The 25,316-nt window shown below is 42.4% G+C and overlaps 1 protein-coding gene across 1 annotated transcript; it reads left to right on the top strand.

Moving 5' to 3' along the window:
• The first annotated feature begins 120 nt into the window (after positions 1-120).
• SRD5A1 (steroid 5 alpha-reductase 1) lies at positions 121-11,033 on the top strand. The gene is made up of 5 exons (XM_087760299.1): positions 121-492; positions 2,630-2,796; positions 4,682-4,783; positions 6,951-7,101; positions 10,037-11,033. Exons 1-5 carry the CDS (start codon positions 173-175, stop codon positions 10,101-10,103), a joined length of 807 nt encoding a protein of 268 aa, XP_087616425.1. The 5' UTR covers positions 121-172; the 3' UTR covers positions 10,104-11,033.
• Positions 11,034-25,316: the final 14,283 nt, after the last annotated feature.

A 25,316-nucleotide genomic window follows, 5' to 3' on the forward strand; every position in this document is an offset into this window, starting at 1 on the left:
CCGTTCCCGAGCACCACACCCACCCTCGGGGGCCCCACCAACCGGCGGGCGGAGGGGGCGGTGCAAGCGGCGTCCCCGGCGCCGATTGGTCGGCGGCGGCGGTGGGCGTGCCGCCGGCCGGCCGTTGAATGGAGGCGCCGGGGCGCGGGCGGGCGAGTGCCTGTGGCGCGGGATGGGGGCCGGCGGCGGTGTGTGCGGGCTCTGGCGGCGGGTGTCGGGCCCGGAGGAGCAGCGGCTGCTGGAGCTCCTCTCCTACGGGCTGATGGCGCTGGGCGCCGTCTCCGCCCTGCTGCTCCGCTTCATCCCCATGCCCTACGGCCGGTACTCCTCCCGGCGCTTCGGCTGGCCGCTGCCCGCCCGCCCCGCCTGGGCGCTGCAGGAGCTGCCCTCCCTCCTCGTCCCGCTCGGGCTCGCCGCCTGCGGCGGGGCGGTCGCCGCCGCCTGGCCCAACCGCCTGCTGCTGGGCTGCTTCGTCGTTCACTACGCGCACAGGTGCGGCCCTTGGGCCGGGGCGGGGGCGCGCTGTCAGCGGGCACCGGCGGGGCGCCGCCCTGCGGGGGCGCCGCTCCGGCGTGCCCCAAGAGCGGGGCGGGGGGTGGCTGACGGCAGGGGAAGTGCAGTTCTGCAGCAGTTCGGGGTCAGTCCTGGTAGAAACGCCTGGCTGCTGTTTTCTGATTGCAGGGATTGAGATTCTGCTGTTAATCAATTTTAATGACTTAATATAATGGCTGTATGCTAATATATAGTAGTCTTTTTTGCTTCTTTACATTAATGTCTTCTGTGTTTTTGCATGAGCTGAGCCTTAAGGAGTCGTGGCGGTGCGGCGCTCGCTGCTTCGTCTCGCCGCTGCGTGGGGCGCAGCGGGGTGCTACGGCGCCTCTTGGAAATGGCATAAAAATAGAGCACAGGGTGCTCCCTCAGGGCGCCGTACCGGCTGCAGCCGTGGCGCTTCTGGTGACCCTCGTTTAAGCCGTGACTTGACCAGGTAGTCTCCGGGACAGTGTTCCAGCAAGGACAGTTCAGCTCTGAATGCGGATATAATGTAATTTTAATGTTGTGAAACAGTAGCTATTTTCCAATCGTGTTTTTCAACATAGTGTTTATTTCAGCGGTCAGACTCGATGATCCCTGTGGGTCTCTTCCAGCTCAGGATATTCAATGATTCATTAAAATACTGGCAAAACTGAGCATGAGTGCCCCATGTTGCCATGTTGTCAATGGTATTTGGGTATTTTGTGAAACTAGTTGGGAGCAAGCAGCTCAGTTGGAGCTCAGATAAGATTTTTCTGTTCCCTTTGAGTCATTGACGATAGTTACTGGCAACACTTGACAGGTAGTTTTGCCACTGTACTAATACATTAGAGATAGATTTGTCAGGCTAATTTAAGCCCAGTGTGTGGCTGCTATACAGTTGTTTTCCAGTGCTTATTGTGAGAGGCTGTTGCTTTTGACCGACAGTACTCGGCATCCTCACGATCAAGAGAGATGCAACATACAGTTGGCCTGGTGGCTGATGGGCTTTGCAAACCCAGGAGTGTGCCTTCACTCCTCTTTTTCCACTCTTAAGAGTAAAGAGATTAGCTTTGGCATGGGATCTTAACTCATTCTCCATGTCTGGGAAAAGCTAGAGACGCAAGGCAAAGGTTTATACAGAAAGCTGAGCTGTACTGCAGTTTGTGTTTTCCAGTTGCTTATTGCTGTTGCCAGACTGAGGGACTGTTCTGTAGGTGAATGTAAACTGGAGGAGACCTCTGTTATCCAATTCTGTTTGTTGTAATGTAGTGGGCTTTAAATAATCATATTAATGAATTTGTTATGCTTTCTTAAAAGCTGTTATGGTTTTGCTTCCTCTGGAAAGGCTCCTTTGAAGCAGTAGTCCTTGGGTAGCTGGAAAGCATGTGAAGAATGCTCAGGCTTCAGTAATCCTGCTCCTGTGTTGTTATAGATTGTAATTAAATTGATAGGCAATTGGGAGTTGGCTAGTTATGTGGGGCAGAGCACAAAACCATTCACCTGCTTTTCTTGTCTGGAGCTTGTTTGTTAACTCGCATTATCCCCTGGGATACAATCAAAATTCCTTTCCCAAATGAGATGGCAGTTGTGGATTTGTTGTCTTCAACAGGTGTCATAGGGTAGGCCAAGATCATCAAGGCAAAGCAATTAATGTTTTTAAGTGACTTTTAGGGCAAGGAGGAAACTGAGTTCAATTAGGTTAATTTCAAGGGGATTGACTTCCCCCTGGGAAGTGCTGGTGGATTTGGTGTAAGGTTCATGAGACCTGGCTTGTTTTGGAAAGCTTGATGATACCACTGGATTTAGGGGCAAAGGAGGACAAAAATATGCTGTGCTTAACATCAGTTGCCTTTATTGCTCTGGTCTAAGTAATTGCCTTGGATACAAAATTCAAAATTTCTGTCAGAAGGGGAGAGAGGACTGATCTTGTAATTCTGATAGGCAAGAAAATTAATGTTTATGCGTCAAAGCAAGTGTAACTATCCTTCTGAACTGGGTTCAAAGACTCCACTGAGAATCTGAAAAGCAGGATAATATGGACTATGGATTACAGTTTTGGACATCAAAGCTATCTTTTCTGTTTGATAATGGAACAATTTTTCTTTGTTCGCTATAGGGCACTCATATTTCCCCTTCTGATCCGGGAAGGGAAGCCAACACCATTTTTCACTTTTGTGTTAGCGCTTCTATTCTGTATTTACAATGGCTACTTGCAAGGCCGAAGCTTAACCAACTATGCAAAATATCCTTCAGGCTGGTTAAAAGATCCACGTTTCATTATAGGTGAGTTAAAACATGTTATGAGAATATTAGGTATAGTTTTCCTTTGTCTTCACAGCTTTTTATTATAAGTTCATAGTATCTTCAATCCCATTTTATAAGGTTTCTCAATTAATTGTCTTGTTTGCTGCAGCTGGAAGCCTTTTAACTGTTTTTATTTAGAACTGTGAGCTGACACTTCTCACAATGTCACTGTGAGATGAGCAGGCTGTCATCTTTATTCTTTAACACCGAAGTAAATACAGGTCATGTATTTTTTCCAATATAGCAACTTGAGGCCTTAAATGGAACCAGCAGCATACAAATTTAGAACAAACAAAGCAGATTTTCCACATAACGTGGATTAAATTGAAATCCCTTGTTTCTTGATGTTGTAGGTACTAAAGGTTTGTATGCGGTCAAGCAGAAGTGAACAAATTCATCGAATAAAAACCCAGTCAGGGTAGCTGCTAAATACCCAAGATACCACTTCTAATGCCAAAAGTCCTTGGCATTAGAACACACATGCACCAGCCCACCCACCCTCCTAATAGGAGTGGGTTTGTCAAAGAACAAAGCAGGCCCAGAGTGAAGGGAGTGGAGTTGCTGATCATTCACTCCTATCAGGAAGGGAGGTTGCATTTCTACTTGAAGCCATGCATACGATTAAAAGGCTAAGATGTTTAGTGACAAAGTATTGTCTTTGCCCTATTTTTTATCGCCTTGGCATCTACTTTTGCCTACTGTCAAAACCAGTGTCCTTTTCTAAGGAGATCTTTACAGAAAGATCTTATTGATCTGAAGATAAACCAGAATATTTTGCCTTGTCAGTCAAAGGCAGAACACTGGGCCGTGTGGATCCTTGATCTGACCCAGTACTGCTCTTGTTGTTGTTCTGGAGCCAGAGCAAGTTAGTGTTTCTCCCAGATTTCTCAAGGCCTTATACATCTGTGTCTTTGAAATGGTCATACCAATGGATTTCTCTGTATTGAAAGAGAATCATCTGAAAGACTCAAAGAAAGCTTTGCCTTTTTGCACCCATAACTTATCTGGTGTGTGAAGTGACTTTGTTCTAGAAGTACCTCACTGGCACTTGGTAATTTTAATAAACATAGGTAACTTTGGAGGTGGATTCAAAACAATGCAACGGATCTACCCTCAAAACCTGAATCTTGTCTGCTCCTAGTAACGACGAATGCTGCCTTCAAAGGAAGGTAACATAGGTAACATGTAGCCAAACACTCAAAATAAAGGTGAAAATACTGAATTTCAGTCCTAGTTTCCTTTTGGTTTATCCCATGCAATTATGGCAACAAGACATAAGGATGCAGGATGTGACAATATCAGTTTCTATGAAAGCCTGGTATAAATGGTTAAACCATTTTGCTGAATGACACAAGTAAATGGTGCATGAATTCCTTCGCAATTTTGTTATTCCTTTTATTGTACCGAAGTCTGTTGTGGAAACTCTGGTATATTGTCAGTAGAAAAAAAAAAAAGAGGGGGACTAAGATGTGTCCATCTGGCAGGAATGAGAATGGCTGTTTCTTTCAGTGTTTAAAACTTTAGTGTATTGGTTTTTCTGTGTGGAAGTTAAGGTAATATACACATTATATCTGTATTTATGCACATGCATACATTTATATAAGTCTAGCAACATAAGAATAAACTTTATACTTATAGTAGTATTCATATCTAGAGACCTGTTGATTACTGTGAGCTCTGCTGACTGAATAGCTCAGTGTGGGACTGTGATTGTGCGGGATGTCACCAGAATTGCTTATACTGCTTACATTACTACTGCTTTGAGATAATATGCCTAATATGTGATATATGACCATAGTTTGTTTTCTGAACAAGCACTTTGGCTCAGCGTATTAAAGATAGTATTCTAAATATTTCTCTTCAGGTTTTATAGGGTGGTTGATCGGCATGGCAATCAATATTCATTCTGATAATATTCTCAGAAATCTGAGAAAACCAGGGGAAACTGGTTACAAGATACCAAGAGGTAAGCAAAAATGTTACAGAAATTTATATAGCAAAAGAAGTGTCTCATATGAGGAGAGGTGGAGAAAGCTGGGACTGTTCAGCCTGGAGAAGAGAAGGCTCAGGGGGATCTTATTGATGTGTATAAATACATGATGGGAGGGAATGAAGAAGAGGGATCCAGGCTCTTTTCAGTGGTGCCTGTGACGGGACCAGGGGCATTGGCACAAAATTCAAACATGTGAAATTACATCTGAACACGTTTTTTGCTGTGAGAGTGGTGAAACACTGGAACAGGTTGCTCAGAGAGGTTGTGGAGGCTCCATCTGTAGAGATACTCAAAACCAGACTGGACATGGTCCTGGGTGACCTGCTGTAGCTGACCCTGCTTGAGCCAGGGCAGGTTGGACTAGATGATCTCAAGAGGTCCCTTCCAACCTAAAATGATTCTGTGTAAAGATGACCTTCTAAAGCTTGGTGTGTTTTAGGGGAGGTAGTAATTTTTGATATAAGAGGAAACTGGAAATAGTTTGTTGTCTACTTCAAGAAGTGATTTCAGAGTGTGGGAAACTTTTTTCCTCTTAAGCCAAGTATTCTAAGGGATGTGTTTCATGATATCATGTGGCTTGTGTGAGTCTGTGAATTTCTTGACCACCTTTGGCTGTATTTTTAAAAAGTGGTAAAAATGTAATATAGCATTCCACAACTCTTATGAGAATCAGCAGGTGGGTGGAGAAGGAAGACCTAAATTATCACCCCAGTGTGGGGGCAGGAGGGGAAGGCAGAAAGTGCTCACAACTGTGTGTGGCTGGCCCAACTTATGTTGTCCCACATATGAAGAAGGAGGGATCTTAAGTAGTCAGAGAGCAACAACCTGTGGTAAGGGAGATACAGGGAGAAGAGGACAGAAATCCAAAGGAAGTTAGGCATTATAAATTCTGGCCTTTGGGAAAATGGAGAATATGAAAGGACTTCTTATGGAGCCTATTGAAGTGTTAAGGTTTATTGACACTTTTGGAAACATTAGACTTGTCCAGGTACATTACACTCAGTGAGTGCAGAAATAATAGTTACCTCTGAATTCTGCTGTTTCTCTTAAGTTTTTCCTTTAGTTGTTGTGCTCTCCAGTTTTTTAGTGACATTTTTTTAAATAAAGCTGGAAGAACTAGATATATAAGGCAGTGAACTGTTATTTTTCATCAAGAAGGTAACTTTCTAATTTTAACAGATGTAAATCCAAGTGCCCATGTGAAAAATGAATATGAACATACTGTACCATTTTCAGTGTACAAAAAGAGTTCTGGAGGAAGCAAGATATTATTTGCTGCACAATCAGGAAGAGCTGGTCTTTTTGATATTGCTTATCCAGTTTAAGTGCCAGAATTCTGCTTCTCTTTTGTCACAAAAGCAAAGTAATTAAAGCAAGGTCAAAACATGTCCTTTATTACACTTGGCAAATACTTACTTGTTTAGTCCCACTGGTAAAGCACATACTGAGATGTTATCAATTTGTTTGCTAACTTTGGAATTAGGGTGAAAGTTCTTATTTTATAAAATTCCCAGCAGGTAAGTAGTGATTGTTTATGCATAATTAGCTGTAAAACACATTTAATGCAGACTGCCAATTTCTTCTTTCACTGAGTGTCAGGACTGAAGCAGTAGACCTGATGGGGAATGGGAACAAAAGGGCAACACATTTTAAGCTAGAGGATAAATTTTGAATTTAATAAATAATAATAATATCGTTCACAATTAACTTTATTTCTGAGGTACTTAATGAAATTAAACATTGTGTGCTAACTAACCCTAGTATTTTCTGGAATTCTTAAAGTGGAGCATATTTTTCTATTTTTATGTATTTTAAAGGTCTAGTTTATGATCAAGGAGCCAGTTTGATATCATTGTTAAGTAATTATTTACAGAGGCATGAGCTTGCTTCTGATACTAGTAAATCTGCTTTTCTTTCATGATTTAAAGAGGAAAAATGGAGCTGGAGAAGGTCTGTCTTAGAATGAGGTCTGAAGTGATCCTTCATAGTACAGCTTGAACTGAAAAATCCTGCCTCCACTACCTTTAAAAATTATATAGAGACATTGGTGATATAGCCTTTATTTGACTTACAGTAAAAGATAGCATCGGAGATCTCCTTGATTAAGGTGCTTTTAAAAATAACTCTGTCCTGCTTTCAGGAGGAATGTTTGAGTATGTCAGTGGAGCCAACTTTTTTGGAGAGATCCTGGAATGGTTTGGGTTTGCTCTTGCCTGCTGCACCATTGAAAGCCTTGCATTTGCATTGTGTACACTTTTCATCTTGGGTTCGAGGGCAAAACAACACCACCAGTAAGTGTTTGTGTCTTATAATTTCTGTTGTTTGTATGTCACAATTCATTTCCATTTCACAAATTATGCCTCATCCCATAGGGATGTTGCAGAGCAGGTCTTGTGGAAGACTCTGCTACTGCAGTGGAGAATATGATAGAGAATATTCTGAGTCGTATTAAGCACTGAAGAATTTCAACGGGATAGTACTGAGCATAAACAATACACAATGTACAAAGAGGTGGTCAAAATAATGTTTAAATGAACACAGTTCATCCTGGGTGTGAAAAGATTATAGATGAGTTCGGGAAAATTGTCTTAACTGATCATATACTATACTTTCCCTTGTGGCTCAAATTTGTTTCTGTATTAAAACTTTGAAAATCACTCTGAAGTCTTCTGTAACAGGCACACTTTATAGTCAAGTCTATATTGTATTGTCTATAATTAAGTGTATAGACAATATGAAAACAGTTCTGGTAGATGATATTTAATAAAGTCTCTGCTCTGTAATTAAACAGTCTGACTGCTAATGTACTGTGGCTTTCCTGCTAACAGAAGGATCATAGTTTGAGAAGACTTGTTTCTTGAAAGGATTCTCTTTAAGGAATAGCATGTTTAAAAGAATTTGAATGCCTTAATCTTATTTTGGTTATTTTCAGCTTTCTGCTTTGGTTCTCATGCTGAAACTTAGTGGCATAGGAGGAAATAAACATGAATTGCTGGAGGAAATAGGTTGAAAAAAATGCCATTGCTAACAGTCTGTCAGGGCAGCCATGGCTATGTCTAGTGGAGTCTTGAAAACCTCCAGAAGTGGAGGTTGTCCTGCACCTTGTTTGTAGGGTGTTCCAGGTCTGTATTACCCTCCCAGTGAACAAGTTTTTCCTACTGTCCAACCTGAACCTTCCAAGCCTGTCACCTCTGACCATCTCTCCTTGTCTTGCCACCTGCTATTACTGGGCAGAGTTGCAGAATATCTTACGTTGGGAGAAGCATCTGAAGATTGTCCAGTTCAGTCATCTGGTGTGACCTGCTCCAGTCAGGGCTAACTGCAAGGCTATACCCTGGTTTCCTGGGTCCTCATCCAGTTGAATTCTGAGTGTCTCCAAGGGTGGAGGCTTCAGCACATCTCTGGCTAAGCACTGGAACAGGATTTTTCTCATTCTCATGGGGAAGAGGGGTTTTTTCCTTATGTCCAGTTGGAATTTTCCATGTTGCAGCTTTTATTACCTGCCACTTGTCCACTTGCTCTGCACCTTCAGGAAGGGTATGGCTCTGCCTTCTCTCTAATATCACTGTAGGTAGTGGAAGACTGCAGTTAGATCTGCCTCTTGGCTTGTTCAGCCTGGAAAAGAAGTTTAGTTCCCTCAACCTCTCCTCTTATGTTCTAGCTATGTAGTCATCTTAATGACCATCTTCTTGATGACCAAGGATTCTTCTCCAGTTTGTGGACATCGCTGTTTCACAGGAAGATGCGAACTGGAGGCAGTAATGCAGATGCAAGCTCTCAACTGCTGAATAGTGGAGAATAAGCACTTCCCTTGGCTTGGTGGTTCTATACTTATTAAAGCAGGCCAGTATGCAGTTAGCATCCACCATTGCATGGATCCATTACTGACTCAGGTTCAACTTATCCACCAGGATGTCCATGTCCTTTTGGGCAGAGCTCCTATCTAGCCAGTCAGTCTCTGGCTTGCACTTTTTCATGGGGCTATTGCATGCCAGCTGCAAAAGTTTGCATTTCATTCATAGTTTTGCTCCACTGTCTTTAACTCCCCTTCCAGTACCTGTAGGCAGCAATAACAGGGCCCTTAGTCTCTTCCTTGCCAGACTAAGCAATGCCAGGTTTCCTCAGCCTCTCCTTGTATATTATGTTCTTCAGGCCCAAATTCCATGATTGGTTTCCATCTATCTTAAGCTTTGACAGCACTCTTTTGGAGCTCTTGACTTACAGACCATTATGAAAGGCAAACATTGTTAAAGGAAGTAATTTGCACTAAAGGAAAAATCCATAAAAATGGAAGAGGGGTACAGAAAAAAAGGCAACTGAAAATAGCAAATCCATGTAAATGAAGAAATATTTCAGTGCAGTCTGTTTAGTTTGAAAAACTTAGAATAAATGACTGAAAAGGATAAATAGTGTAATGCTGGTATTCCACAGCTGCAGGTTATCATGAATTGCATGTTTTGTTCTCTGCTTATTCCAGCTTTGATCTTGCAGATAACTATTGATAATATGAATACCTGTACCTTTGAGGAGCCCAGATGAAGTTAATTCTTTTTTGTTTTTTATTTTAGAGAAGCAGAAGAATGAATATTTGAAAATGGGAGTAAATGTGTTTGTTATATAAGGTGACCAGACAAATAACATTTGGTGGCACTATGCATTTATTCTTTTAAAATTGTCTGGATTTGAAAATAGTGGTGGTCTTTGAGGGGGATTAGCAATAAGGCTAGTGTAATGTTTGTCACATTCATTTTGATTATCCAAATCTTGACTGGAGCTGAAGACATTTGTATCCAGAACAGGACTGTCATGCCAGTAGGTGAAGTACCCCTTGCTTCCATGTGAAGTCATACAATTTGACATGTCATTCCCTTGAATATTTTGGGTTTTTTTCCCACTCTACTTCTAAAATGCAAATACTCAGGATGCATAACAACATACACTTGCCAACAACAGGCTATTCCTTCCCTGTGGCTGCTCTCACCACATCTGTTGGTTTGATTTCCCATTCCTGGTAACAATAACTTTATTTTGTTGTAGTTGGTGGTTAGATGTCATTAGGATGTGTGGTAAATGGCAGTTTTCTATCCAGAGTAGGTTCTAACGGCATTTTTTATTTGTAGCCAGAAAAATATATGGATTAAATTGAACACATTGTACAATTACTTAATTGCCTTGACGGCATTTTGAAGACTCAATACTCATCAGATTTCTGTCTTTGTTTTTCAGATGGTACCTTGAGAAATTTGAAGACTACCCAAAATGCAGAAAAATTGTGATCCCGTTTGTGTACTGAGCTGTGCTTTTAACACTGTTTTTGAAGTGGATGCTTTTTGCAACAGCTAGTGCTTTACAGGTGTTGGCAGGTTAATAGCATACTCTGATCATTGCTGTGACAAAGCCTTTGCATCAGTGCTGCTATTAGTTACTGCTTTTCCTCTCAATGAAAATCCAGAATCTGATGGACATGGTGAATAGGAACAGAAATGCTTTTCCAACAGTGGAGCACCATCATAAATCCATTAGGCAAAGTGTCTGAATTCACATCATGAAAAGCACTGTCCAGGACTTCTGGTGCTTCCTTCTCTGCCTATGCAGGTTCCTGCTGTTTCCACTTGATCTAGCCACACTGTCCAGAGGATTGTGCTGCGAGCCCAGTTACCCTCACTGCAATCTGGATGGTGTGTTCTGCCTGTTATTTGCCTGCATACACAAATGGGGTTGATTTTTTTTCTTTTCCTTGCCTTCCTAATCCTTTCTTCCCCCCACCTGCATTTCCAGGAGAACTGATGATGCAGACCAAGGACATTAGATGAATATAGTTGCTGTTAGGTGAGAGACAGTGTTCTTCCTCCTCTTTGTGCTCTTACACAGGTATGGACACTGTATAGATAATACTTAATGCCATTTACATAAACAGTTGCAGTGCTACCTTTCCCAAATAATAGATTGAGATTGTCATCTACCTCTCAAATTTGATAACTATCTCAATATTGAATATGTGTTTTCTCACTCAGCACTATTTTTGGAAGGCATTCTTTATTTGGGATACTTAGGCTTGTCTAGCACTGTTAACAATTGTGTAATGTTTTCTAACTTATTTTGTAAAAGAACATTAAGATTTTTACAAAATTCTCTTACTATGCTGTTTAAAAAAAAAATCAAGTGTCTTCCTTCTGTTGATAAGTCTCCAGATTTTTTGAATATAAAATCATCTAATCTTTCAGTGCTGCTTGTTTTATTAATGTCAGTTCTCATACACCTACATTTTTATCCTGAAGGACTCCAGAAGTGTGTTAAAAACATGATGGGATCTCAAGCATGCCAACTTTGGAGTTTCAGACACGTGTCCTTTGCATGCTTGCGATATTGAAGAATTTTAAAAAATCTAAAATTCTACAGAAAACTTAACCCAAATAATAATTAAAAAAACCCCAAACAAACCTTCCCACAAACCCCAAAAGCTCTGCTGCTAATATATTTTGGAAATCAATGGAAATCAAACTCTTGTCAAGTGTCTTCTGATCTGTTTACACTCTATATGTTGGCTTATGTTCTTCAAAACAAATTGGTCATATAATTTTGCCAGATGCTGAGTTTTGTGGTATGGTATTGCAGTAAGCTTTGTCTGAAGCTCAAAATTCTGTCTTTGCTGTTGAGTTACACTGCTGTAGTAATCAAAGTAACATATCTGATGAACGTCACCTTTAAAATTTTAGATATTAGTTTAAAAAAAGTATCTTCAGTGAAGAAGGACTTTGACCCAAGCTTCTGCTTAACAGTTGTTTCTTCCTCCTCCTTCCTGCTGTATTTATACTGCACTGAATTCTTGGCTATCATTAAGGATTTATTCAGTGGTGTAAATAAGTGTAACAAAAACTTCTATTGTTATTGACTGAAATAGTCAAAGGAAAGAGGGGAGAGAAACTGGCAGTCTTGCAGTGATGATAACTTACCTACAGCTAAGCCCTTGGACTGCCAGTTGCTCCTCATAATGTTGACTGGGATGACCGATCCTGCTCTCAGCCAATATCCAAAAAGTCCAGCTTTGGGAGAATGTAAGAATACCCATTCCTTTGAGGCCAATGTCATTACTTGATTCTCAAGTTTTTTAATCATTTCTTTAGTGTTTACATCTTTCCTTAGTGTTTTACAGGAAGTTTGAGGCTTCTCCTGTTGTTTTCATTATCACACTATAACTTGACATTTGATCCTAGCTGTTTTGATGAACACTCAGTCATGAAGTTCCCTGGGGAGAGGGTGGTGGGGAGGATGATTTACTCCTCAATGCAAGTGGAGTTAGTGGACAATAAAAGTTCAATAGGACCACTTAAAGCGTATTCTGAAGAGAATTTTAGAAACCTAGTCTTATATATTGAGATATTTCTAAACCCTGTCACATCCCTGTGGTGTGTTTTTTAAATCTTGGTATCTAAATCATCCAGCTATTAATCTGTTTTAGGAGAAAAAATACAGGATTAAAAGAGCACTATCTAGGTGTTTAAATACTTACATAGTTTATGGTGAATTAATATCTTTTTAGGGATATTTGTTTAAAAAATCACTAATGGGACAACCAACCAGTAAAAAAGATCTGGCTGCAGCACTTTAGTCTCTAATCTACCACATTTTTTTTTGCCTTTTATGAAAAGGCAAAGATTCTTTTAATAGTAAACAGTGAGAGAAACAGTTTAGTGTTCGGTATGTCTCCTTATATTCAAGAGCTGTAGCTCTCTGTAGTCAGTAGTCTTTATCATAGTTTACAGAAAATTTGTACTGATGCCTCAGTTTTGCTCTAGTGCTATGCTGCTAAATTTTTATCTCGACTAAAAGTTCAGCTGGTTTGCTCACATAATGTTAATTTATGGTTTACCTATAGCAGGATGGGGATCTGAAATGTGATGCTCTGACAGCTTATCCATGTTCTTTCTCTTGTCTATGGGACAAGAGACAGTCTATGGGATGTGAATGTCAGTGCATTTAGAAATTCTAGTTAATTGGATTATACATAAAAAAAAAAATTGGATATTAGGAAAAATTTCTTCACTGAAAGGGTAGTCGGGCATTGGAACAGGCTGCCCAGGGAAGTGGTTGAGTCTCCATCCCTGGAGGTATTTAAAAGACGGGCAGATGTGGTGCTTGAGGACATGGTTTAGTGGTGGACGTGGCAGTGTTAGGCTAATGGTTGGGCTTGATGATCTTAAAGGTCTTTTCCAACCTAAACAATCTATGATTCTTGCATATCAAGACCAAGGTACATTGGTGAAAAGCATATTATCAACTTGGTCAAATGACAGAACTGCCTTTTGTTTAAACAATATCGCATTTATTTGTCATGCTTCACTTGTTCTCCCTTCCCCTTTCAGCAGCTTTGACAGAATTTTTCTATTAGAAAATATCTGGTACTGAAAAATTTTTCTCGAAAATATGTAGTGTGAAAATGAACTCTGTTCTGCCCATTCTAGAAGGAGAAAACATGTATGCTTGCTGTTGGGTATAATATATGTAGCAATTTTTAACAGACTCTTCTATTCAGACTGCCTACATCTTTGCCAGAAATCCCCTACTAATAAAATACGGTTTGCAGTGTCTTGCTTGAATACTTTTTTTTCTGTTAGTAATCCTTGCTATAACTTGTGAAGGTTGACCAAGGCTTTTCTACTAGTGATTTCGTTATCCCAAATGAGGTCTTGAGGACTGTAGCAGTAAGGTTGTATTAGAATAACCTAGATGCGTATGTGAACTTGACCAGGTGCACTCAGTAAAGAAATTATTAAAAGTCACAAGATAAACTTGTCTAGTGATACATTCTTAATTATGTAAAACAAAGTATATAGCTGAGATATTCTATGCTTGCTGTTAGAGCAAAGATTAACAGAAGCAGAGGCTACTTGTTTGGGTTCCCCTTCTCCTGCTAGGTCATGGTGAACTTTTCATTTGGAACAACTGTAGCACCTGCCATTTCAACTATTTTGATTGTGGTTCAGCAGCATATTTCCTTTTTGAGGAATGAAGATAGTGTACAAATGACTTGTCATATAAACTTGTAATCTTTCAGTGGGCAAAAAATCCTGAGTGCCTACCACAGAGTTTTTACAGCTTGTTTAGGAAAAACACCTTTAACAAACACCTGTTTGCTAATTTAAATAAATAATTTTAGTATGAGAATGTCCCAGTCTGTTCTGTGCTGCTAAGTTTTACCAATAACAGTTGCACTTGTTGGGGCAGCCTTTCACATATACATCAGTCAGTTTTGTGAGGAAAACAGACCTCTGGGTAAAATTGCATCACTTTTTGCAGTGATGCAATCTATCAGCATGTGTGTGCTCACAAAAAAACATGTGAGCAAGCAATTGTGGAAACTCCTGTTGCAAGACAACTGAAGGGATAAGCCTAAAACAGGCTTTGCAGCTGAGTTGCACAATGGCAACTTGCTGTTGAGCTTAAAAAAAAAGTCTTGTAGCTCCCTTGCTTGATTTATCATGTTTACTTTGAAAGCAAAACCAATACACTATGTTTTGTTGTGTACAAGTGGACAGTGGAAGTAATAGGTTATTTGTTCACAGCGGTGAAAGAATACCTATATAATGATCAGCATAACATTTGGTGTAATGCCATTCCAGAGATGTGGTACCAGTGCGCCAGCAAGAGCCTTGTAGTGATGTTGTTTGTCTCTGCTCCCTAATATTTGTAGCCTTATTTTTTGGAAACGCCTGTCTACCTGTCCAGTTTTGGAGAGGATGTGGGTGGCTGGATCTCAAGAGGGAGCACGAGTGAAGCCACGTGTTCCAGCTGCTCTGGGCGGGAGTGCTCTGTTTCTCTTGGGCTACTGAAAGGGAAAAACAGTGCAAACTTAGATATAAACTTCTACCAGAAAAGAAGGAGCTGTGCTATCACATCCATGAAGTGGGGTTCAAATGTTGAGCAGCACCATCAAGACTAAATAAAGGCCTGTCCAATGTAAGCTAGCAGAAACTACTCCAGGTACTTGCTATTATTCTGTCCTGCTGGCTGCTGTATTAGGTTGGGATCCAACCTTTTTATTCCATATCAGTGTACTGGTAAGCAGTCAAAGAGGCTTCCAGCTATGCCCCCCTGCCCCGAGAGTTGTGTTTGCTGCAGGAGACCAAGGACCAGATGCTATGCAGAGCCAGGATTTTGCTAATATGCAGATGACCCTGGGAGGAAACCCTGTGAGAAAGAAGTCCAGTGGACTGATGCAGATTTGTGAGATTTTAATGTTTTGCAAGGGCAAATCTGTTTCCTCTTTCATTCTCTGCCTGCCTTTTTGAAAAACTGTGGCTGTATCAGAACAGGAGAACTGACTTGACAGTCCCCAATAGTGTTTCGAAAGCGTTCAAGCATTAAAGCAGAGTCATTAATACATGCTAACATCAGTAACGAAAGATAAAAATAGTCTTTAGAATGCTTCAAATAATCCTTGCAAATTTTACTAGGACTCAGAACTGAAGATTAATAGATTAAGTGTAATATTTAGCATAAAATAATACAGTATATGATCATTACTGATAGAACAAAGTAATACTAGGAAACGTAGTTCAGAAAATATGAATAGCTATGCAGACAGCATACAGCAGCTTAGTCTTCTGAATAGAAAGCTAAATGACCAAGAAATATCAGTTCTGAGAGAAAAATGAGCTGGGATGTTTTCATGAGCAAAAAGAGAACTAGTTTGTTGATGAACAGGATATAATTTTTATTAATTTTAAATTGAGAGAAGATAATATATTTGATTACGTAGACTGTGATAATTTCATATTAGTCATTAAAACAGTAAAGGAAAAATCTGGCGCTATGCATTGAACCTGTGTTCACCCAGAGGTTCCCATCTGAAGATATTCAAAACCTTCCTTGAAACACGATCTCTAGGTGCAGATAAATTAGGTAAGGTTTTTCTGCCTTAATAGTTTAATTCCCACTAAGTGTTCCCTAAGAAGTATTCCTGTAGCATTATTCCTAGACATGGTTTTTAGATCCATGGCTTAGAGTGGCAAGAAGGAGGGTGTCGTGGAGCACGCGGCAGCAGCCCTTTTTATCCGAGGTGTGCTTGTTGGATTGAGCACAACTTTCTCATTGCTTTCTAGCGTGTTCTCAGCAATGTCTCCAAGCAGATACGCTTAAATCTCTCAGAGCCCCATTTGGCCTGCTGAGAGGAAAGACCTCTAACACAGCTCTGAAGAGGTCCATTTGTACCATCAAAGTGATCAGGATAAAAGCACCTGGGACACAGCACGCCTTCTCACCCCCCAAATCTCACCAGATAAAAATAATAACATGCTTGTGAAACTGAAGTTTCTCTTTTTAACGAGGCAAGTCCACTGAGGTAGATCTGTCTGTATATTATTTTGTTTTTAACTCACTCATTTTATAAGTTCACCTTTTTTTGTTTTGGTTTGTTTTTTTTTTTAAATGATCAGTCCACTTCCTAATAAAATTAGATATAAAAAAGTCAGGTTCCATTCAAAATTGCTGTACCCATGATATGTGATTCTCTCAGTTCTCAGCTTGCTGCTTCCTTTGCTCACTGAGGTCTGGTGTCCTCATTAGATACCACGTGGCTATGGCTCGTAGAAGTGTTTCTTCCTCCAATTTCTTTTTCCTTTGTAAATTAGTCCCTGCAACTCCCTGCTTTGTTGATTTGCTGTACTTTAAAATCTTGGTTAAAAGTATCTATTTTTTCCTTTACCCTGTTCAGTCTCTTTGCTATTATGCTGTAACTTCCTCTAATATATAAGCTTTTTATAAAACACATCATTCCTGTTGCTATCAAATTTTCTTGTGAATTGTTATTTGCTCCTGATTAGGCAAATGTTTAGGCAAGTTTGTGGTGGGTTGACCTTGGCTGGCTGCCAGGTGCCCACCAAGCTGTTCTGTCACTCCCCCTCCTCAGCTGGACAGAGGAGAGGAAAAAAAGCTTGTGGGTCGAGATAAGGACAGGGAGAGATCACTCACTAATTACTGTCACGGGCAAAACAGACTCGACTCAGGAAAATTAATTTAATTTATTGCCAACCAAAAGTCAGAGTAGGGTAATGAGAAATAAGAACAAACCCTAAATACACCTTCCCCCTACCCCTCCCTTCTTCCCAGGCTCAACTTCACTCCCAATTTCTCTACCTCCGCCCCCCCGAGCAGCACAGGGGGATGGGGAATGGGGGTTGCGGTCAGTTCATCACATGTTGTCTCTGCCGCTCCTTCCTCCTCAGGGGGAGGACTCCTCACACTCTTCCCCTGCTCCAGCGTGGGGTCCCTCCCACAGCAGACAGTCCTCCATGAACTTCTCCAAGATGGATCTTTCCCATGGGCTGCAGTTCTTCATGAACTGCTCCAGCGTGGGTCCTCCCCAGGGTGCAGTCCTTCAGAAACAGACTGCTCCAGCATGGGTCCCCCGCAGGGTCACAAGCCCTGCCAGCAAACCTGCTCCAGCGTGGGCTCCTCTCTCCACAGGTCCTGCCAGGAGCCTGCTCCAGTGTAGGCTTCCCATGGGATCACAGCCTCCTTTGGGCATCCACCTGCTCCAGGTTGCAGGTGGGTATCTGCTCCACTGTGGACCTCCATGGGCTGCAGGGGGACAGCCTGCCTCACCATGGTCTTCACCAGGGGCTGCAGGGGAATCTCTGCTCTGGCGCCTGGAGCACCTCCTCCCCCTCCTTCTTCACTGGCCTTGGTGTCTGCAGGGCTGTTCCTCTCACGTATTCTCACTCCTCTCTCCTGGCTGCTGTTGCAGCCCCCTTCTCAAGTATGTTATCCCAGAGGTGCTACCACCGTCACTGATGGCCAGCGGCGGGTCCATCTTGGAGCCGGCTGGAATTGGCTCTATCGGACATGGGGGAAGCTTCTAGCAGCTTCTCACAGAAGCCACCCCTGTAGCCCCCCTGCTACCAAAACCTTGCCATGAAACCCAATAAAAAGTTTTATTTTACAAAATTGCAAAATAAAACAACTACATGGCACTTGCAGGCAAAAGTCTTTTGTCAATTGTTTTAAGCAGTTTTCCTAAACTGAAACTGTCATGCAATGTTTTGGAAGGTAGACATTTCAAACCTCGATGGATAATATGCTATAATTACTACTTTTAAAAGGGTTACTAGCAGAAGTCCATAAAAGTGAAGTAATTGCACTTCGTTTCCTAATTCTTCATACTAGATGAATTGCCATCACAACAGCTTTTAATTTCAATTCAAAGAAGACAAAACAGGCAACTCCTTTGCAAATGTAACCCTGTCTGCTACTAGGGCTAAATCTCAGAGATTTTCTTCATTATTCCCATTTCTGATACAGATCAAAAAAGATAAATTATAACTAACGCTGCAGATAACAAACCATGCCTTCTTTTCATCAAGTAATAATGGCATCTTCTAGCACTTGGCGTCTGCATTAACACTAGGCTAACTAGAAACATGAACTTATTATCTAACTTATTTTTCTACGTATAAAATCCAGTCAAACATTGTTCTCAATTGTCTTATTGTGGCACTGCACAGATGTGGGCTTACTGGGTACCTATTGCATCATAGCTTCCAGTCCCCAGTAAGCACTGCCTAGAGCAGAAATCGCCAGTCACAGTAGCAATTTCAAGGACAGTCCCCTCCTCTAGTTCAGGATTATGCTTCTCCCAGATGTGGACCACAGAAGCAGACAAGAATACACCCCCAAACAAGCACCCAAAAGTCATCAGCAGAAGTCTTCACCAGCGTCTATGTTGCACAACGTGTAGAACAACAAGGGATGCTAACCTTTCTGCTGATGATCCTCTTTCTTCTCCAGCCCCCAGTATGGCAGCCCTCAGTAAGGTGTGCCAGCCTCTACAAACCTACTGGTAACTAGACCAGCTCCTCGGTAACACCTAGGGCATAGTCCCTCACCTGGTATCACGGTGCTCAAGCAGGCCAGGAAAGATGGAAACCCACATAGAGAACTTTTAAATTCAGCCTTTCAGAGGCTTACAATTTTTGTTTGGGTTTGGAAGTTTTTTGGTGGTTATTTTGCTTTTTTTTTTGGGGGGGGCAGTCAGGGGAAATGAGCTGTCCTACCCAGAGGGGACTTCATTGTTTGCCATACTGTGAACAGGACAGAGGTGCTGGGAGCAGAACATGTGTCTGGCATTAGAGAGACAGCCGGGCGAACAGGCATGAAGGCCCACGAGATGGGTAGGAAACTAGGGATCTCTCCAAATGGTGCATGGTATACACAGAGTTGGAGCTCTCTAAAAGCACTTAGTTTTGAGGCAACGGGGTTTGACATGGCTTGCTAATCAGGGATTGCTTTTCAGTGTTGAAGGCTTAGCAGAGTAGAGGAAGACTGAGTTTTCCTGGTCAGGATTTGGAGGGAGAGAGTTTTCTGCAGCAGATGAAAATAACAACAGCATATCAGAGGGAGCAAAGAACAAGAAACTAACAAGAATAAAGCATGTGCAACCTTATTTGACCCAACAGTTGGTAGTTCTAGCAACTACCCTGAGGGTTACGCTTCAGACACGCTGTCGTAGCTGTTGTGACGTACTATGTTACAAATATAAGGGATTCAGTTTCTTCCTACATGTCCACACAGATGTATGATGAAGTATAAGCACAACACACTTGTAACTTCTAGGTGTTGGGGGTTGCCAAATCCAGCAGCCTAAGCGAGCCAAGGCTCCTGCAGGCTCCATGCCCCCAGGTCCAACCAGCAGCGAGGCTGAGCATGTATTCCCAGTAGGCACGCATACAAATGCCTATGTACAACACATAGATACATATATGCATGGCTGGCCATGCAGAGCAGCATAGACAGACACGCTCAGCACACACACAAACACACACAGCCTCGTCCTGTTCCCTCTCTGGCTGATCAGGATGAAGGTCTGTTAGTGGGAAATATGTCAATACAAATGTACAAGGTGGATCCCTCCAGCAGCTGGGCTCAGGCACCCAGTCTGCCCAGTAGCTGTCCCCGGATCCCAGTCTCCCCAGTCACTGGCACCTGGATGTACAAGCCCCTGGGACTGCAGCCCCACTGCAGTTGCTGGTACAGACGCCCCCTTGCTCCCAGCCACACACACACACAGACACACACACAGACACACACAGACACACACACACACAGACACACACACACACACACACAGACACACACACAGACACACACACACACACACACAGGGCATCCAGCAAGTGGCCCTGGATCCTCGCTCTCCACAGCTGACAGCACCTGGGCATGCAAAAGTCTGAGGCCCCACAGCTCCACCCCAGCTGCTGGTATATTTAGGCTATTCTCTGCTCAGATTTTCTCTAAACACCTTCAAATTTTTTTAAAAACTATTCAATATTTTATTCATGTAACATTGTTTTGCACATAATGAATTTACAGCCTGTCTCATGAACTGATCAAAAGAGGGGTTACTGGGTACCAGATACTTCAAAATCATTCGTTGTGTTTGGTCATCTCTAATGCTCCTTCTGTTTCATGACTAACAAGATCTAACTTTTGTAACATATTTTATGCCCCGACTTAATTTCCTTTTAGCAAAATACATTTCCCTTAGCAATCTGAAATGGTGACATAAATACAAAACCTACTCTACAACCATTTGCACAAACAGAATTATTGTCTGATGTTCACACAAGGAATTTAACTTCTCTATCCACTTCCCAGAAGTGAAGTACTCATATGTAAAAATAACTATGATGCAGACTGGCTCATATATGTGCAGGCTGAGCAGAGGGGCCTTCCAAGCATCAACAGAAAGGAAAGCAAGTGAGACTGTGGCCAGCTAGGAAAAGTAAGCTTCTGTAAGTCACTCACATGACTTTATATTAGTATGTCATTACTGTTCTCATTAGTATGACAGTATGAGTCCCTATCTGGAATATAACTATGGAGAAAAGATTGCTTACTGAAGCAAAGTTTTACTTTATTGTTTTTTACTTCATTGTGGTTTTTTTTTTTTAATAATATGAAGACTCTCTAACATAGAATTGTTTGTGTTTGTGCTGGTGAATTTTAGGGAAAGCACTGTTTACAGGAGGAGCAGAAAGGGAAATGCTGGTACTGACCAGAAGCAGAGTTTGGTCCTACATTTATTAGTGATTTGCAACTTAAATATGTTCTAAAGTACATGAGTGTAGCATGAGATGTAGGGGAAAAATACAAAATACAAAGAACAGCTCTATTGTTTATAGCAATTGTTTTCCATGATGCCATATATTTCAGCCTAGGGAAGTATGCCTCCACGGGCATTTTGAATGGCAGCCTTTGAATGTGCTTTCATTTTAAGTAAACCAGTTTTCTTAAAGGCTCTCCAGCAAGCATTTGGAATGGATATTAGTGAAGTCTCCAGGTAATTTTGGTCTGTGGGAACAAGGTCTCTTACCTCTGCTAACCATTAACAGCTGTATAGATTCCTCCAGAGAAACGTACTTCCTTTTTCTGCTTTCTGCTCCAACAGCAAGGCCAGCTGTTTGGCAGCAAGGCAGGGCACTCAGCCAGAGCTCTACTTCACCTAGAAAAGGTTTTATCTTTCCTATTGTATACTGTAAATATTTTGTTCTAGCAGATCTGATTTGAAACTTTCCTGGGTGATTGATGAGATCTGCCCTGAGACATCACAGACCATTTCTTCTTCCTTGTGGCTAACTGCAGGTGTAATTTCTGTGAGTCCAAAACATTTTGTCCACAATTCTTGCTGGGTTCAATGTGGCCCAAATGAGAGAGTTCAAAATGAATGAGAGAGTTTGAATCAGGCCCAGCAAAGAATTACGCCATGCAGTACAAATGTCAAGAAATTGTTCTTAGCAGCTGTGCAGAAAGCTGAGGCAGAGCTGTCTAGCCTATAAATGGCACAATCGAGGTCAAACCACTTCCACCCTGTCTCTTAGACCTATGCCAGAGCCATTGCTAGTAACCACAGGTCATTTCCAGGCCAGCACCAGGCAATAGGATCTTTACAGCCAGGCTAAGTAGTGCATTACGCACCGTAACCTGTCATCAACAAGAAACATATTACACTCAGGGCAGGGGAAGGATTTCCCTTGTCACAAGGATGCAGAAAGTAGAAAACAGCAGGAAGAAATACAGGGCCAAAGGTGAAAGAGGCAGCTCCCACAGCCTCAGGACAGCAGTTGTAGACAGATCCTCATAGTTTTTGCTTTCCACTCCTAACAGACACAGCCCAAGGGAAGACTCTGAAGTGGTCTGCACTTCACAGCCCCGAGTCAGCCATAGATTTATGCAATGGCACTCTTGAAGCATCCCACTGGGTAGTATGGGGTACAGACTGGTACCATGTATTGTTCTCACAGGTAAGTTAAGGAAGAGAATGATCACGAGAGTCCCCGCTAGAGGTGCAGAGGGACCGGTCAATCTATACAAACAAGGAGCTAGAGGAGGATGACTGTATCACGTAGGAATTGGCTGAGTCCCTGACACAGCATCTTATGAGAACGCTACTGTCAGAAAGGATCGCCTCTGGATAGCATGACCGAGACCAGCAACAAGGGAAGGAATCAACAGAAGCATTTAAAGAGAATGGCAACACACGTGCCAGAGAGCACTTTTCAACCAGTAAGCGATACGTGTGTGCAGTTGGAAAGGGCAGTAGCATGGCTTTATGCTCAGAATCACTTCTGTGGAGTTGTCTGTATGGCCAGTCTGATCGAATTCCTCCTAACTCGTGGTAGATGAACTGAGCAAATAAGAGGCAGAGACTGCACAAGAGTTGTTCATTCGATGCATTTCGTTCTACAGTTTTCTCGCACCGTGCAAGACTCATTGGCAGCACGGATCTTAACTCTACGCACTGGTAGCCATGTGGCTTAACCATGTTCTGAGAATTTTGCACAGTCCTAAAAAGCTTGAGGTTTACATTGTGTTACTGTCTGTCACCTTCTGAGTACATGCTCAAGAGATTATTTCCATCCAACAAAAACAGTCCTCATGAACCATGTCTGGCACCACCTCATGAGGAACCACCTGGGATAAACTTCATAAATATCACCAGGCAACTCTGAATGAGAAAACAGCTACAGCCTGGTGATGAAAAGAGGCTCTCCAGGTCCCACTAGGCAGCCCTAGACCCACAAGCACATCTGTCTTGTGTCCAAATTAACTTGTTTCCAACAAGAAGGAGGTCCATGTATCCTTGCCACCACACCAAAAGAAAAAGATGGCTGACCAAGTTTTGTGTTCCTGTGGGCAGAATGAGTGCTCCATCTACCTGCTCCATGGTATCAGTCAATACCCCACCCTGAGCTCTGCCAGACTCTGCAAGAAAAGAGTATTCCATTGCAAGTTCCTTCCAGCAGCAACTATGACAAACAAACATATTAACAGCTTCTAGTTAGAGTTGTAGTACTGGAGGCTAAACTGTTCAAAGGCAGGCTCCTGGCTGCAGGGCACTCAGACCTCTCACTCAGCTGGGGAGCACAAGAATCATCAGTGAACTGTCTGGACACCTGGACTCAGCAGAGAGGATCACCAGCCCGTGAGGCCTCCCTGTGGCCTCAGTGGAAGAATCTGGAGGTGTTTCCAGCCTTCTGGATGCTTTGAGCCAACGGTGGTTTTGAGGCATAGGAAAAAAATGAAGCAGCCCCTTCTTGAAGTGACATTGGGTGCTTCACCTTGGCACATGACAGCAGGAACGGCAGCCTCTCCTCACTCTGGCCCATGACCTGCCTGGAGGGGCAACAGCTATTCTCCTAGCTCAACCTAAGCACGGTCACCGCAGGCAACCAGAAATCCTGACCTATGGCAACGCTCACATTTCACTACTCCTTCCTCATGCCTTTTCTGCTCTCATCACAGTAAATGAATGCTGTTTCTTCAGTGTTACCTACATGTCCATAGAGTGTTCATCAGCCCAGGAGCTCGAAGGCATAGACTCACTGCGGAGTCGATGCATGCTGCGACTGGACACTGACATCGTGACCAGACTCCTTAACTCAGCTCGCACGGCTGTGGAGTGGAGACTGCCCCTGCAGATAACTATCACGTTCACTGCTGATACCCACAGACAGGAGACACCGTCACTGCCATCACAAGGGGGTTTGGGATATTCAGGTATGTCCTGTTCATCTACAGTCTTCAGGATCCCCAAGGCATGTCTGTTCCACTGCATGTGTGTAGGGTCCCAAGATGAAATGGTACTGACAAACTGAAGAAGTCCTGGAGAAGTCCCACCTGATCTCTGTCCACAGTCTGTCCATGCACTGGAAAGGACTGATGGTGAGGCTATTTATCATGTCTCAAGGGAGGCAGAGGAAGTTGTAAAGTGCTACATGGTTCCAGTATTGAGCTCAGGAGGATTTGGTGCAGGGAAGTTGGAGTGCTGATAGAAAGTCTGGGGGAGCGGTGTCTGAATACTGTTCTGCTGGTCCCTGGCCTTGACTTTAGCTCCTTCAAAGAGAAAATGGCAAATGTGTGTGTTGACGGATGAGTCGGCGCTCTGCCAGTTTTCCTGCCCCCCGGCCAACACCTGCATCTGTCCACTCCACCTCCTTTGTTCTCCTTATTCCTAGTCCAGGTCTTTCTCTACATCAGATTAAATGTTCAGCCATGCTCTCTTACTGACTCACACTTTTCCCATCCTTGTTCCTATCCTCATTCTAAAGGACCTGCTAAAGTGTATTATTCTTTCCTATCAGTCCCTATCTAATCTATCCTACAGCTGCTGCATATTGATGTTACCTAAAAACCCTGCAAAAAAATCTTGCTGTCCTTTGATCTTCTGTACTCCTCTGCTGACTTATCTATAGGCCAATGTGAATATGGCTTGGGTCAGCACTTTTATACTGGCATCGCGCTCTTTCTTTTCTGGAAATCTCCTTCCTGAGATGTCCAAGTGATTTAGTTGTGGCCCAATAACAGTTAAAAATAATAGCTTTGAAGGTGGAGATGCAGAACATAGACATACTTAAGGAGAGGGAGGTGCATTGCAACAGCGTGCAGTTTCTATTTAAAGTGCGAATGCATATAGGTTTGTGCATGTGCTGCCTATAGAGGAGGACCAGTGGGCAGGATGAACTAATGAAAAATACTTAAGGCAGCTGACCACACAAGATAAATTAGCTTCTAGAAATCTGTACAAGATCAAATATGGCTTTGATCTAGCTTGGGAGCTAATAAAAGTGGGCTACATCTTTCACCATGATAGTCTTGGCTGACACCCAACGTAACTTTTCCTTAATTCTTTCCACAGTCATTCTGCTCTGCATAAATGATTCTTCCAGGTTTAGTATAGCAGCAGCTGGCGCCCTATCTGGTGCCATGTTAACATGGCAGATGAGGGCTCCAGGACACATCTTCACTAGGCAAATTTTACATCAGCTCTCTCACAGCTTGTCCTGCACACCTTAGCATTTTTTTTAACCTGTTTTTTTAATAGTATCTTGCTCTCCTCAGGAGAAAACTGATATTCAGCAGAAAACTGATATTCAACAGACCCGAAGGAAAGCATTTTTATTGTAATATTGTTCCTAGGATGAATGCATTACTTACAGATACTTTTCCTAGC

Source organism: Nipponia nippon, unplaced genomic scaffold (genome assembly GCF_047370975.1).
Source record: "Nipponia nippon isolate SJK-2023a ecotype South Korea unplaced genomic scaffold, ASM4737097v1 scaffold_1, whole genome shotgun sequence".
Taxonomy (NCBI): domain Eukaryota; kingdom Metazoa; phylum Chordata; class Aves; order Pelecaniformes; family Threskiornithidae; genus Nipponia; species Nipponia nippon.

Bases quoted from the DNA above. Each gene is read 5' to 3' on its own strand.
- SRD5A1 (XM_087760299.1), top strand. From the start codon at position 173: ATGGGGGCCGGCGGCGGTGTGTGCGGGCTCTGGCGGCGGGTGTCGGGC. The intron at 493-2,629 runs GTGCGGCCCTTG...TGTTCGCTATAG, and splicing joins GTCGTTCACTACGCGCACAG to GGCACTCATATTTCCCCTTC. The intron at 4,784-6,950 runs GTAAGCAAAAAT...TCCTGCTTTCAG, and splicing joins TGGTTACAAGATACCAAGAG to GAGGAATGTTTGAGTATGTC.